The 14,241-nt window shown below is 39.0% G+C and overlaps 1 protein-coding gene across 1 annotated transcript; it reads left to right on the plus strand.

The window, feature by feature from the left end:
* Window positions 1-1,324: 1,324 nt before the first annotated feature.
* On the plus strand, window positions 1,325-5,776 carry LOC111608072. The gene is made up of 2 exons (XM_023330485.1): window positions 1,325-4,577; window positions 4,740-5,776. The coding sequence occupies exons 1-2, from the start codon at window positions 1,409-1,411 to the stop codon at window positions 5,525-5,527; spliced, it is 3,957 nt and encodes a 1,318-aa protein (XP_023186253.1). The 5' UTR covers window positions 1,325-1,408; the 3' UTR covers window positions 5,528-5,776.
* Window positions 5,777-14,241: the final 8,465 nt, after the last annotated feature.

Raw genomic sequence — 14,241 nt, forward strand, 5'->3', positions numbered from 1 at the left:
ACCAGTCAGCACAGCGCCCAGTATAGTGAGTAAGGCTTCTAGTTCGCGGAGTAAAAGTTCCCGTGCGGCTTCAATGGCGCTGATGGAAGCCGAGGTGGAAAGAGCCGCTCTGAAGGCGGAGGTGGATGCGCTGCAAGAAAAGCATGCGCTTGAGCTGGAAGAACTTCAGTTAAAAACAAGAAAAGAAGCATTGGTTTTGAGAACCAAGCTGGTGAAGGCGGATGCAAAGATGAAAATCTACAACTCTACGCAAGATCAGAAAAGTCATGTTTCCAGCTCTGGTGTCATAAATCAGGATACATCAGTTTCTGCGATATCTACTGAGTTCATACCCGCTGCTACAGCTCAAAAGGCTCCAAGAACACAGAAACAATTGTCTACTCTTGTACCCTTGCCAATGCCCCAAGATACACCTATTAATGAAACATTAAAAGTGAAACCAGAAGGGGAAAGCCCAAGACAAATATCTTCTCAGGTTGATGTTCATAGTAGTGCATTAACAGAGATTATGATGAAGCAGAATGAAATCACTGAGATGCTTGTAAAACAACAAAGACTGTCACTCCTGCCATCTGTAGAAATCCCTGTTTTTAGTGGAGATCCTTTGCATTTTAGGTCCTTTCTTAAGGCATTTGAGCAAGGAATAGAAACTAAGACAGATAACATGCAGGACAAGCTTTATTACTTAGAACAGTTTACCACAGGTCAGCCTAGAGCTTTAGTGAGAAGTTGTATGCACATGAGTCCACAAACTGCTTACTTGGAAGCAAAAAGACAGCTTGAGTGGAACTTTGGTAACAGATCAAAAATAACATCTGCATTTATAGACAAAGCTCTGAATTGGTCAGTCTTAAAGTCTGATGATGCTGCAGCTTTAAGAGCTTATACATTCTTTTTAAGAAGTTGTTTCAACACAATGGATGAAGCTGGGTTTATTGAAGAGCTTGAAAACTCAACCAATATGAGAATTCTTGTTTCAAAGTTGCCATTTAGACTTCGTGATACATGGCGACTAATTGTGGTTGACATAGCAGAAAAGTATGATCGTAGAGCAAAGTTTAAAGATCTTCTTGATTTTCTGGAAAAACAAACAAAAGCTGCATTAGATCCTGTTTATGGAGAAGGTCAAACTGCAAAAGAAAAGATGGCTTTAAAACCATCAAAGGTTCCTTTTAAAACTAAAAGCAGCAGTTTTGCCACTTCTGTTGCTGTGGTTTCTAAACAGAACAATGACAAACAGGTCCAGTTTAACCATGAGGTTACAAAGCTGGTTCAAGCTCGGTGCTTATTTTGTGATGGAAATCATTGCATGGAAAAATGCGACTCATTTAAGCAGAAAGCCAACAAAGAAAAGGTGACATTCCTTAAAAGTAAAGGTTTATGCTTTGGTTGCTTACAGAAGGGACATATGAGTAAGACCTGTCCACAACGTCTAACATGCCTCACCTGTAATAAAAGTCACCCTACTGTTCTGCATATTAAACCAACAGAGCAGCAGTACCAAGCATTTAAGGCTGAGGGTAAAGAGTCACCAATCTCAAATGCTCTTGTATCTTTGAATGTTGGTAGCTACACTGGGGCCGGGTCTAATGAGTGTGTTCTGTCAGTCGTCCCAGTAAAAGTAAAGTTGGAAAAGGGGACAAAGATTGTGGAGACTTATGCCTTTCTAGATCCAGGCAGCTCTGCAACATTTTGTACAGAGGCTTTGATGATGCAGTTAAATGCATCTGGAAAGAAAGTGGAAATCATGCTAAAAACCATGGGTCAGGAAAAACCTGCAAGTAGCTATAGATTATCTGGTTTGGAAGTAGCTGCTTTAAAAGAAAATGAGTACTTGAAGTTGCCTGATGTTTATACTCAACAGTCCATTCCTGTCACTAAAGAAAACATCCCTAAAGAAGAAGACTTAAGAAAATGGTCTTATTTGAAAGTTGTTGAGTTGACACCAATAGATGCTGGCATTGGGCTGCTCATTGGTGTAAATTCTCCCAAAGCATTGGAACCTTGGAAAGTAGTTAACAGTGAAGGTAGTGGGCCTTATGCTGTGCTAACACGCCTTGGTTGGGTTGTTAATGGTCCACTCAATCAGGGTAGTGAAGGAAATGGACATGTTGCTAATTCTATTCAGGTGAACCGTATCTCAATAAGCAGTTTGGAAGAAATGCTGGTCAGTCAGTATAATCAGGATTTTATAGAGCACAAGTGCAATGAGCGAACTGAAATGTCTGTAGAAGACAAACAGTTCATGGATATCATGTCAGAGTCAGCGGTGCTTAAAGATGGTCATTATCACCTGAAGTTACCCTTTCGTAATGCTGAAGTAAAAATGCCCAACAACAAACAGGTGGCCCAGCAGAGGGCGCAATGTCTGTTAAAACGATTTCAGAAGGATAAGTTATTCTTTGAAGAGTACAAAGAATTTATGCATAATGTTAGTGTGGAAGGACATTCAGAAATCGTACCACAAGATCAAATGGAACATGAGGAAGGAAAGGTGTGGTACGTACCTCATCATGGGGTCTACCACCCCCGTAAGAAAACACTGCGGGTTGTTTATGATTGTGCTGCAATGTTTGCTGGAACATCACTGAACAAAGAGCTGTTACAGGGACCAGATTTGACTAGCACCTTATTAGGTGTACTCATTCGTTTTCGGCAAGGTCCAATAGCCCTTATGACAGACATTAAAGGGATGTTCCACCAAGTCAAAGTTGCTCAGGAACATGTAAATTACTTACGTTTTCTCTGGTGGCCCCACGGTGACATCACAAAAGAGCTTGTTGAACATAGAATGTTGGTCCATATTTTTGGTGCAGTCTCTTCCCCTAGTTGTGCCACATATGCACTTTTAAAGACTGCTGATGACAACCAACATCTGTACCCAGAAGAGGTTATTAATACAATCAGACACAGCTTCTATGTAGATGACTGTCTCAGGTCTGTACAGACAGTTGAGCAGGCCATTTCTCTTTATCAACAGCTCACTGAGGTGTGTGCCAAGGGGGGATTTAGGCTCAATAAATGGGTGTGTAGTGAGCGCTCTGTCCTCTCGCAGATCCCTGAGGAAAACAGAGCAACAGGTGTAAGGATGCTAGATCTTAGCCGGGACCAGCTTCCCACTGAAAGAGCCCTGGGGGTACAATGGGATGTTGACCAAGATGTTTTCACCTTTAGCATTGTAAACAAGCACAAACCACTAACAAGACGTGGTATTTTGTCCATTGTCAGCTCTATTTATGACCCTTTGGGTTTCTTAGCTCCAGTTATTCTCCCTGCTAAACAGATTCTTCAACATTTATGTAAACTGAAGTTTGGCTGGGATGAGACAATTCCACCAGAAATGGCACAAGTTTGGAAAAAATGGATCAAAGATTTAGTTCTTCTTGACAACTTTAGTGTCAGACGATGCATCACACCCAAAAGATTTGGGGAAATAAGAAGTGCACAACTGCATCACTTTTGTGATGCCAGTGAAACTGGGTTTGGTGCCGTGTCTTATCTTAGGCTAACTAATAGCAAACAGGAAGTGTGCGTTACCTTTGTTATTGGTAAAGCAAGGGTAGTACCATTAAAACAAATCACTATACCACGACTTGAACTTGCTGCTGCAGTTTTAGCTGTATGTCTGGACAAAATGCTGTTAGTTCAACTTGGACTCAATCTGAGTGAATCAGTCTTTTGGTCTGATAGCACAACCGTCCTGCAGTACATTGCAAACACAACAACACGGTTCAAAACTTATGTAGCTAATAGAGTTTCCACCATTCGTGATCTTACAAAGGTTACTCAGTGGAGATACATCAGCTCAAAGTTGAATCCAGCTGATGCAGCCTCTCGAGGCATGAAGGTTGGCTCTTTTTTAAAGTCTTCCACCTGGATCAGTGGGCCAGAATTCCTCACAAAACCTGAGATCCAATGGCCAGCAGTGATTAAAGAATTACCTGTCCATTTGGAAGCTGATCCAGAGGTTAAAGATCAAGTCCTGACATGTGCAGCTGTGCTGGAAGAAGTGTGTCCCACCACCAAGCTGCTAATGTACTTTTCCAGTTGGACAAAGCTAAAAAGATGTGTAGCATGGCTCCTGAAACTAAAAGAAATGCTACAAACAAAGAAGTTGCTAACTGCACACTGTGGAAATCAAATGTGTGATAAACAGGACAATAAAACAGATGTTCAGCTCACAACTGATGATCTGTCCAAAGCAGAGGAAGCCATAGTGAGAGTTGTGCAGAGAAAACACTATAGCAATGAAATGGCTGCTCTGAGCTCTGGTGCAGTGAAGAAGTCAAGTCATCTGTACAAGCTTGATCCTGTTGTTAATGATGGTGTGTTGAGAGTGGGAGGCAGACTGAGCAAAGCAGCCTTACCTGAAGAAACAAAACATCCTGCAATATTGCCTAAAGGAAGTCATGTTTCAAAGCTCATTCTTCAACATATCCATGAAAAGGTTGGACACAGAGGAAGAAATCACATGCTTTCTACCCTTCGACGACAGTACTGGATCCCTCATGCTAATTCAGCAGCCAGAAAGATCATCAGAGACTGTATGGTGTGTCAAAGGCAACGACAAAAGCCAGGTGAGCAAAAAATGTCAGATCTTCCTATTGACAGAATCTCAACTGATCTTCCACCATTTACTTATGTTGGTACTGATTACTTTGGACCAATAGAAGTGAAGAGAGGGAGAACTATTGTAAAAAGATATGGAGTTCTCTTCACATGCCTAACCTGTCGTGCAGTTCACCTTGAGGTGGCACATTCTCTTGATACAGATTCCTGCATAAACGCCATCAGGAGATTAATCTGCCGCAGAGGACAAGTCAAGGAAATCCGGTCGGACAACGGAACCAACTTTGTCAGCTCAAATCGTGAGTTGAAGCAAGCCATGTTAGAGCTAAAGCAAAGTAAAATCCAAAAATGCTTAGCACAAGATGGCATAAAGTGGACTTTTAACCCTCCTTATGGAGCCCATCATGGTGGTGTATGGGAGCGCCTGGTGCAGGAAATAAAGAAAATACTGTGCTCCATCACAAACCAGCAAGTACTAGATGATGAAGGCTTGCACACAGTTTTATGTGAAGTAGAGGCTATATTAAATGATCGCCCGATTACACCTTCTTCTGAAGATCCCAATGATTTAGAGGCTCTTACTCCAAATCATTTGCTCCAGTTAAAAGGTAAGCCTGTGCTGCCACCAGGTTTGTTCAAAAAGGAGGACCTGTACATGCGGAGACGTTGGAGGCAAGCCCAATACATTGTGGACCTGTTCTGGAAACGGTGGGTGAAAGAATATCTCCCTATGTTGCAAGAGCGACGGAAATGGAACAAGACTCGCAGGAACTTTGCCATTGATGATGTGGTGTTTGTTGTTGACGAGGCTGCACCAAGAAATTCTTGGCCTATTGGACGCATCACAGAAACCATGGCAGATGCAAGTGGATTGGTTCGACGTGTTCGAGTCAAGACGAAAACAAATGAGCTGGAGAAGCCGATCAACAAGATATGTCTCCTGCTGGAGGCTGTGTAAAGACGACAGCAAATGTTTGTCTCCAACTGAGCTAAGTTCTGGAACCTCTGGCTCTACATTTACACTGATACTCATTTACTGACATGCTGAACATCTCATTCTACTACCTACACTTTTATACACACACAGACCATGCACATGGACAATAGAAGAACGTGGAAGTCATGGAACATTGACTGTTTTTACCTTTTTTAATTTTTTCACTAAGAAGACATATGAACTTAAAAAAAAAAAAAAAAAAAAAAAATTGTATACTGCATAAGTTAATGTTTAAAATGAAGTATTTGTTAATAGAAAATATTGTTGAAGAGCTAAGTCTGCTAATGATATTAATTTTGCATTTATTAATGGCCACTTATGCAGATGTTAGATGTAATTCTTGTACATGAATTAGGGGCCGGGATGTCGTGGCCATTTATGTAAAAGTTTTGTAGATTATAATTTTTACCAATTTTGTTTTGTTCTTTGTGTAGTGGAAATATATTTAAGTTAATTTAGATTCAAAATTTGCAATTCATTTTTATATTTGGAATTATTTAGATTACATTGTTAATTGTTAGACCCGCCCACAAATTTGAGCGATTAAGAACACACCGGGTGCGGGGTGGATTGTTTGGTGAATGTCTGGTGTGGACGGGAGGCTTTGGTAGAATGATTTTTTGACCACTTGAACACTTGAACACTTGAACACTGGAACAGTTGAACATTAAATCGAGACTATTTTTTTATTTCAACTAAGTTACAAGACTTTTTATTTCAACTTTAACAATAAATGAATGAGTAAAAGTGCGTACAAAGCCCAAACCACCCGTTACCACCCACAGCCTTTATTGGAGTTTATTTTTGCTTTTTTGGAACCGAAGGCTGCGACAGGAGTGTCAGAAACACATTGTTGGACAGAAGCTGCAGCCACCGGTACAGCAACTTCTGGAACAATGACCTCCTGCAGCTTCACCTCATCTGAGGAGAAATAATAAAGCATGAAGCATTACAATATGGCCATTCTCATTATATAAGACAAATGGTCAACCCTACATTAAACGCTGCCGTGAGGGCAGCAGCCCAGTTTCCGTGTAAATTATTAAGTGAGAAAACTTAAACGCCTGACTGACTGAGCCTCTTTAAAAAAAGAGTCTCCTCACATTACAGAGCAGTGGAAACAAACTGGGATTTCGGGAGCTCTGAAAATATAGCTAGTACGTAAACAAAGTTACAAAGTTCAAACAATTTTTTTTATTAACGAGTTTAATTTAAAAAAAAATTGATTAATTTTGCTGAAATCAATCAATTTAATCAAGACCGGGTACTGCTGGTTGGTCGCACTAGGCGAGGGGGATGACGTCACGTTTAGCGCCTTTTTGTTTTGACGCTAACTAACATACAAGCCAGTAGAGCTCAGAAATATGAGGTAAAACACAAAAGGAAGATACAAATCTGGTTCAACAATTTCAAATATACAAACTAGAAAACAATTCATTGAATGCAGCCCCAGTTAACTGGATAATATAGATAAATGCAGAAACACAAATGGTAGCAAAGCCTAACTGCGAAAACCTGGGCGGACAGGATGTATCTACTAATGGTTGCTAAGAACAGTGTGTTTTTAGCAACCTCCAGATACTGTTTTTGGGACTTCCTCATGTTCACTTTTTATTTTATTACTATATGTTCTCCTTTATTCAGTTTACCAATCCTTGAAAGATTTTATTTTTTATTTTTCCCAAAAAGTATGATGATTTGCCATAAATTTTCTGCAGGGATAACAGATGAATGAGTGACAACCATTTTTGAGGCTTTAAGACTCCAGTGTACCACAGGAAGATTCATTATCCACAAATGGACAAAACATGACCAGCCTACCAAAATTACTCCAAGTTTATCGAAAGAACCCAGAACAATATTTGAACTAAAGCATGACAGACCTCACAGTCAGGGTCAGTGCTAAAGATTAAGCAATAACAAAAAGACTGTGAATAAATATCATGGGAGAGTTTCATGACCAAACCACAGCTGAACACACACACCCATCTCATCCCAACTTCACAAATGCTAATGAACTGAATTTATATAGTCATACTGAGAATTTTTTTAGTCATACTGATCACTCAAAACGCTTTGCACTACAGGCATATTCACTCATTTGCATACACATTTATACGCTGATACACTGACAGCTTGGCGCTAGGTGCAAGAGGAAGCTGGAATCAAAACAACAACCTTTTGATTGCAAGATGAGGCCCCTCCAATAATACCTAAACTGAATTATTTAGGTAAATATTCAGTGGACTGATGAGACAAAAGTGAAACATCAGGGAAGACGTGTGTCTGGTTGCATATAGATTTAGCTTTTAAAAACTACAATTACACCTATAGTGAGGCATGATGGTGGTAATGTAATGTTGTGAGGATGAATTGGATCTTCATAACCTGGACGACTCGCTGTAATGGATGGATAACAAATTCAGCTCTCTAGCAGAAAACTCAGAAGAAGATAGTCTGGGCCTCAGTCTGTGACCTTAGATTTTGTATGAGAGCAAAACCAGTTATTAGGATTAGGGGTCAGTTACTTTGAGACCTTCTCCCCAATGACTAAAATCCAAATTTAGAAACTGCTTATTGTATTAACTGAAGTTATCACCATCAGAAGAAATCTATAAAGGTACAAAAATAATGTAAAATGTCTCAAAAGTAAAACATGTTCATGTATCACTTCTTTGTTATTTAATTGCTGTTGTACAGTATGCATGTTCTCAGTAAAATGACCTGCTAACTCAGGTTAACAGGTCATCTAAAAAACCGGACCTGAACTGGTCCTAACATTGGCCAGCTTGCTGCACAAACATCAAGGGCAGTGTGTGTGGCAGAAGTGGCAACAGGTGTAAAATCAGTAAAATGACCAACAGGTCATTTTCCTGGAACAAGATGACAGTGCAAAGTAGCAAACAAAGCATTCCTCTGGCAGCATGTAGCTGACTGACCGAGGTCACAGCACAAAGACTAAAACAATTAATGGCACTGGGAGGACAAACACAAACACAGAGTGGCACAAAATATAAAACTGGATGTATTTAACAAAGGAGGGAGACTAAAACAGAGATTCGCACTGAAATAAAGTGAATTTGCCTTTCATTCATCTGCTCAGTTGCAGTTTTGAGTCTTTAATTAGTAAACCTTTTACCCTAATGAATCACCAGGTAAGAATGTGGTTATTTTTAAAGTCACACTGGGAGGTGTTTTTTTTAATGGTTGAATTATCTTGTGGAATGACAATCCTCCACATACACAATATCCTCAAAACCGCAGCACACCCAAACCTCAGAGCTGCGTGTTGAGATGTGTCCCACAAACAAAGGAGACGTGAGGCTGCATCCGACCATTTTCAGACACATTGATCCAGAGATTAGACACCAGACTGTTTTGGGAATCCAACTTTATGTGCATCCAAGTCTGGGATTGAAAATATAATGGGGGACTCGAACTGGTTATGTCAGTATTATGTCTGCCTTTCTGGTTGACAGCAAAATCGTAGAGTGTAAAAGTTTGACTTGAAGGATTTTCCAAAAAAATCAGAAGCTGTTACTCAACCCATGTAAAAATAAATACATGGGTTTTTCCAGTGCAAGGCTTCATCTCTACCTCAGCAGAGAAGCTTACATTTAAGTGTCTTGTTCAAAAGTGATGATAGGCAGGAGCAGCAGATGGTTAGGCGGGTTGGTGTGGTAATATAGATCACTCTATCGGCTGAAAACGATAATCAGATCAGAATCAGTTGATTTGCCAATATTGTCCACACAAACAAGAAATCTGACTTCAATTCATTCTGACTTTTCTCTCAATAAAGATATTTATATATGTAGAATGTTTTCACAAAAGTGAACAACCAGGTTGAATTAGTGCAAATATACGTGGTATTGATCCGAGTGCTGATAAAAGCCTAGATATGGATCTTGACTGAAAAAAAGAGATCTGCTCTACAAGCAGCTCAAATGCGCTCGACCTGCAGGGTGGCTGGACTCAACGGCCTTGGAGACGAGGTGAGGAGCTCAGAGTAGAGTCACCGCTCCTCTGAATAGAAAGATGTATCCTGTCACCTGCTTTAGTAAGACGACTTCCTGACAGGTTTGGTATATTTGCTTGGCCTTTCAAAAGCTTAAATCTTTTTCTCCTATGAAGTCATTCTTTCATTGAAATGTGTGTAAGCTTGGACTTTTAATCTTCAAGTTTTCAGCTGTTACCTGAAGGTTTTGGGTCGTGTTTATAACTTCATTCACCTTGACAAAAACTTAATTTACAATTGAAGAAACATAATCCAAGTGCATAATGCTGCCACCACCATATTGAACTGTGGGTTTGGTGTCTTTCCATGATGTGATTTTGGGCCAAATACAATTATGGCCAAACACCTTATCAATGTGGGAAAAATGTTCACAGACTTATTTTCTTTTGAAGAAAAGGCAGCTATTGTCCAAAAACGTGATGAATACAGTCATATTTAGTTTATTGAATGTGGCTAAAATAAATAATACGCATTCTCATTATGCCCATTTGTCAGATTAAACATGCTATTTGAAAACAACAACATTTACGCCTTTAATAAAAATGTTTTCTTTTTTTTTTGGTAAGATTCAAACCTTAAAAGCTGTGTTTTTATTAGATTGAGGTGGAAAATCCATGTAGTTAACAAAAATAAAAGGCTTTAAGACATCAGTCTGTGTGTAACTAATCTAGAAAACATAATTCACAAAATGGGCCAATATAAATATACTGTATATACAGGAATGACCTGGATCAAAAAGTGTTTTAATAAAATATTAGTTTAAGGGTGTGCACTCTTATGCAACAGGCACCTTGTTATGTTTCACATTTTCCACTCTACTGCCGTTTGTTTGTGTTTAGTTCAGTTGTACAAGCTAGATGCCACACATTTGTGGGAAAAGTTTGAAGTCAAAATTCTTGACATCACAAAATTCTGTCTTTTTAACGGTGGTGTGATGTGAGTGAATGTTTACGTCACATGTTAAATAGAGATGAAATACAGATTAGAGTTACAAAACTGTGGGTTGAAATGCCGAGGTGGATGCCTCACCTGGATTATGAAAGGTTAGAATCACTACTTCAGCAGCTAGAGAATTATGAGAATAAATACTTTAGATGTCAAATGGACGATGTGGGAGTGGTTCTAAACTACATGAGTTTCCATGAGTCGGGCCACAACAGTGATGAAATTTAAAAGAAAAAATAATTATGACAGATGCTTTAACTGATGTCATTTGTTCTTTGTCAGAAAGGTGAGTCTGGTGAAAAACAAAGTGTTTTCTCATCATTTTCACTCCTTTTTCATCACCAGGGCTGTGGCTACTTTTCAAATTTTGACCTCTGTATTTTTGCAGTGAACTCAGAAAATTTCTGTTTCTTCTATTATATAACAGGACTAAAGTAAGCCTGACTGCGACGGTTTGTTAATTTTTCCACCAAAACATTACTTCACCTTTTCTCTGTCTGTTTTCGTCACTACATGTTGTTCACAAGGATCGGTATTTATAGCACTGACGTGTTGGAATGATGACAGAGTTGCTCTCCACTCCTCAGCTATACGAGTTTCTCAAAGGGCAGGTGGCAACACGCCATTTTGTCCAGGCCTGAAAGACTTGTGTTTCTTTATGTGGAAGCCCTGCAGGCAGGTGGAAACACTTCACACTTAGATGACAAAGGCAGCCATTTGTAAGAGCAAACCCAGAACAGTTTCAAAACTGGACACACACCCAGTTCTTGGCCAATAAGCTCTCAGGTACAACAGTTGTGTCTCGAAAGCTGCAATATGGAAACCCAGTCCTGCCCATGGAAAGTATGTACCAGTTTAGTCTATAGTCTTACAAAACAGGTCATGTACACAACATGTTGACGCTGTGCAGGTTTGGTCACTCCAGCGTAGTGAGAGCTGGATCTGGTCTCATAGTAAATACTGAAGGTGTGACTGTATGCCAATAAATTATTATTGAACAAAACCTTTGAAGGTCAGCTCCTCCTAAGCAGGACCAAGGGTTTCTCTTGTGTCTCTTTTGAACATCAATCACACAATAAAACCCCAGGTTATGAAAGTACACTAACTTTGTTCATTTTCAATGAGCAGATGCAGCGATAAACTGCACAAACAGTCCAAAACACACTGTTCTGTGAACCAAGGTGCCAGACAGGATGTAAACACTTCTGTCACCCGAGTAGAAGCTGGAGCTGAAGCTTCAGGGTGCCGACTTTCATCGCTTTTCAAACAAATTCCTCACCTAATGAAAATGTTTTGTGTTTAAGAATAGGATCACAAATTTCAAAAAGATTTTTCTGATGTTACACTGAGTTACGTCAACATTTATTACAGAAAATCAGATCTGGTTTCACAAAAACATCTTACAGTTGCGAAAAAAAAAATTCCTCTGAAGGTGTTTTCACGCTGACTCTGCACATTCCAGGCGCGCTTTGGCCAACAGAGCAACGACCCATCTGTCATCTACTGTACCAACTTCTCTCTGTCACACAACCCCTCTAATATTTGGACTAAAAGTATCTGAGCAAGTTGCCTCATGGAATCGGTAGCTTGTTTACGTTGTTTGGTATCAGACGCAGTGGCAGCTTAAGCATGGTCTACAAATATTCAATGGGGTTGAGATCAAATAAGTTTGTTTAATTCTGTTTTATCTACTTTTATGGGTATTTTGGGATCATTATCCTGGTGGAAGGTGGAGTTTAACATTGACTTAGGAATAGCCCTAGAGCATGATGCTGCCACCACCATGTTTGACTGTTAATATTGTTTCATAGTCTGACCTTGACTGTATTAAAAATACTCTTAACTTTAGGCAAAAATAGCCACATTATTGTCTGTGAATTTATTTTCCAGATGTTTTCTTTCTTATCCATGGGAATAATGCCTAACATTTGCTGAAGGTAAATTATGTGGTTGCAAAGGAACAATTAATCTAAAACTGGAGGGAAAGTACATGTACATTTGAGCCTAAATGTTTTGAACCAGTTTGGATTGTAGAAAATCTCGCAACAAATTCAAACTTTCAGCCAGTTCTTTATGTCCTCACCAACATTTAGAACTCAGACAACAAAGAAAACTGAGGTTTTCAGGGAACTATTCACTGACATAGATATGTAAGATCTGTCTTCCTGCCCTGCATGGTGAACAATAAAAATTTTGCAACAATAGATAAGACAAAAAACAACAACAATGTGATATTTGTTGCTTCTGCAGCGATGCCAATCTAGTCTGGATTTTACATCTCTCCGTGAAGCTACTATTTAGTTACAATTCAAATATTTTTTCCCCATTATCTTGTAGCTTCAGTAAACCTAATCTCCATCTGGTTGCTCAGAGGTATTTCTCAACTGCTTTTGGATAAAAAAAAAAATTGCGCCTTGCCGTTAGTGTCCGTAAAATACCCTCACAGCATTCAGTTGTGTTCTAGTCACGCAACATTCCTGGGAACTTCATAGTTTTCAGTTTATTGCCTGCTTTACCGGCAGTTTTGTTTGTGATGCCTTCAAGCAGGAATATTCCTTTCTCGTCAAGCGTGTCATATCTTCAGGTCACTTCTTTGTCTCCAGCTTTAGCTTGTATAACAGAGCAAGTTTTCCACATCACTGTTGTTTACGTTCTGCTAGTTTAAAAATGTTTGTTTTTCTCCAGTGGAAGAGTCATTCTTTTACTGTCTCACCTCATCAGGAAAAGAAGGTTGTATTGACAAAGACGTTGCTGTTGCCATGATGAAACCACAACAATTCAGTAGCTTTTAATGTCAAGACAGAAAAATAACCTAGAGAGGTCACACATCACAGATACAGTATATGTTTATTATATATGATAGGATGCCTGCGGAGACTTTCCTCCTTGCTATGATATCTTCTAGTCTTCATTCCTTCTGTTTTTACCCTTTTAGTTATTGCAGACTTCATGCACATCTGCCTCAATTGGAGTGTATTTTCTCTTGTTTTTCCTCTTTAGAAGACTGGCTGTGAGAAAACGGCCTCTGCCTCAAATCATATTTATATTCTATGGAAGTCATTAATAATAATAATAAAATGTGTTTATACCCTTAACCATCCTTGAAATTTGAAGTACTTATGACTACAGAAATGCATCAGTATTAAATGTATCAGGTTCGGCTTGAGAAAGTCCAGTTTCAATCTCACTTCCCTGAACAGTCTGAGGTTTAATAACAATTGTTTCTTTATTTTGTTCAGTAAATGATGGGACTAACTTCCAGTAAGCTGTATCATTTTAGGAGAACTGCTGCTGTTCTGAATAAAACTCAAACTGTGTCATTTGGATTTAAAACTTACTACATTTTTACTTTTTTTTTAACAATTTGTATCTGCGTGAAGACATGGTGATCACATTATGATGTTTACATGGTAATTTCTGAATAAATATCCAATTTAAAACTGTTACTCTTCCATAAAAGGATAATCACTTCTATTAACTAAACATTAACTGTGGAAGATAACTGAACTCCCTCAGTCCCTTAGGTGTAGGTGCTGAACAAGAACAATACCCGTCTTAAATATCTTCTTATCAATATAGTCTTGTATTTATATCATCAATTTTGTTAATTATAATTTCTCTACTATTCGCTGTTGGATTCTGAAGGATGTTAGTTTATTGCTCATTGAGATTCATTTAATTGTGTGATTTTGAATCTTATTGACAAATGAAT

The sequence above is a fragment of the Xiphophorus maculatus genome, chromosome 3 (genome assembly GCF_002775205.1).
Source record: "Xiphophorus maculatus strain JP 163 A chromosome 3, X_maculatus-5.0-male, whole genome shotgun sequence".
Lineage (NCBI taxonomy): Eukaryota > Metazoa > Chordata > Actinopteri > Cyprinodontiformes > Poeciliidae > Xiphophorus > Xiphophorus maculatus.

Excerpts from the sequence above, each read along its gene's own strand:
- LOC111608072 (XM_023330485.1), top strand. The coding sequence starts at position 1,409 with ATGAGTAAGACCTGTCCACAACGTCTAACATGCCTCACCTGTAATAAA. Across the intron at positions 4,578-4,739 it reads AAGGCAACGACAAAAGCCAG|TTCACCTTGAGGTGGCACAT; the intron begins GTGAGCAAAAAA and ends CCTGTCGTGCAG.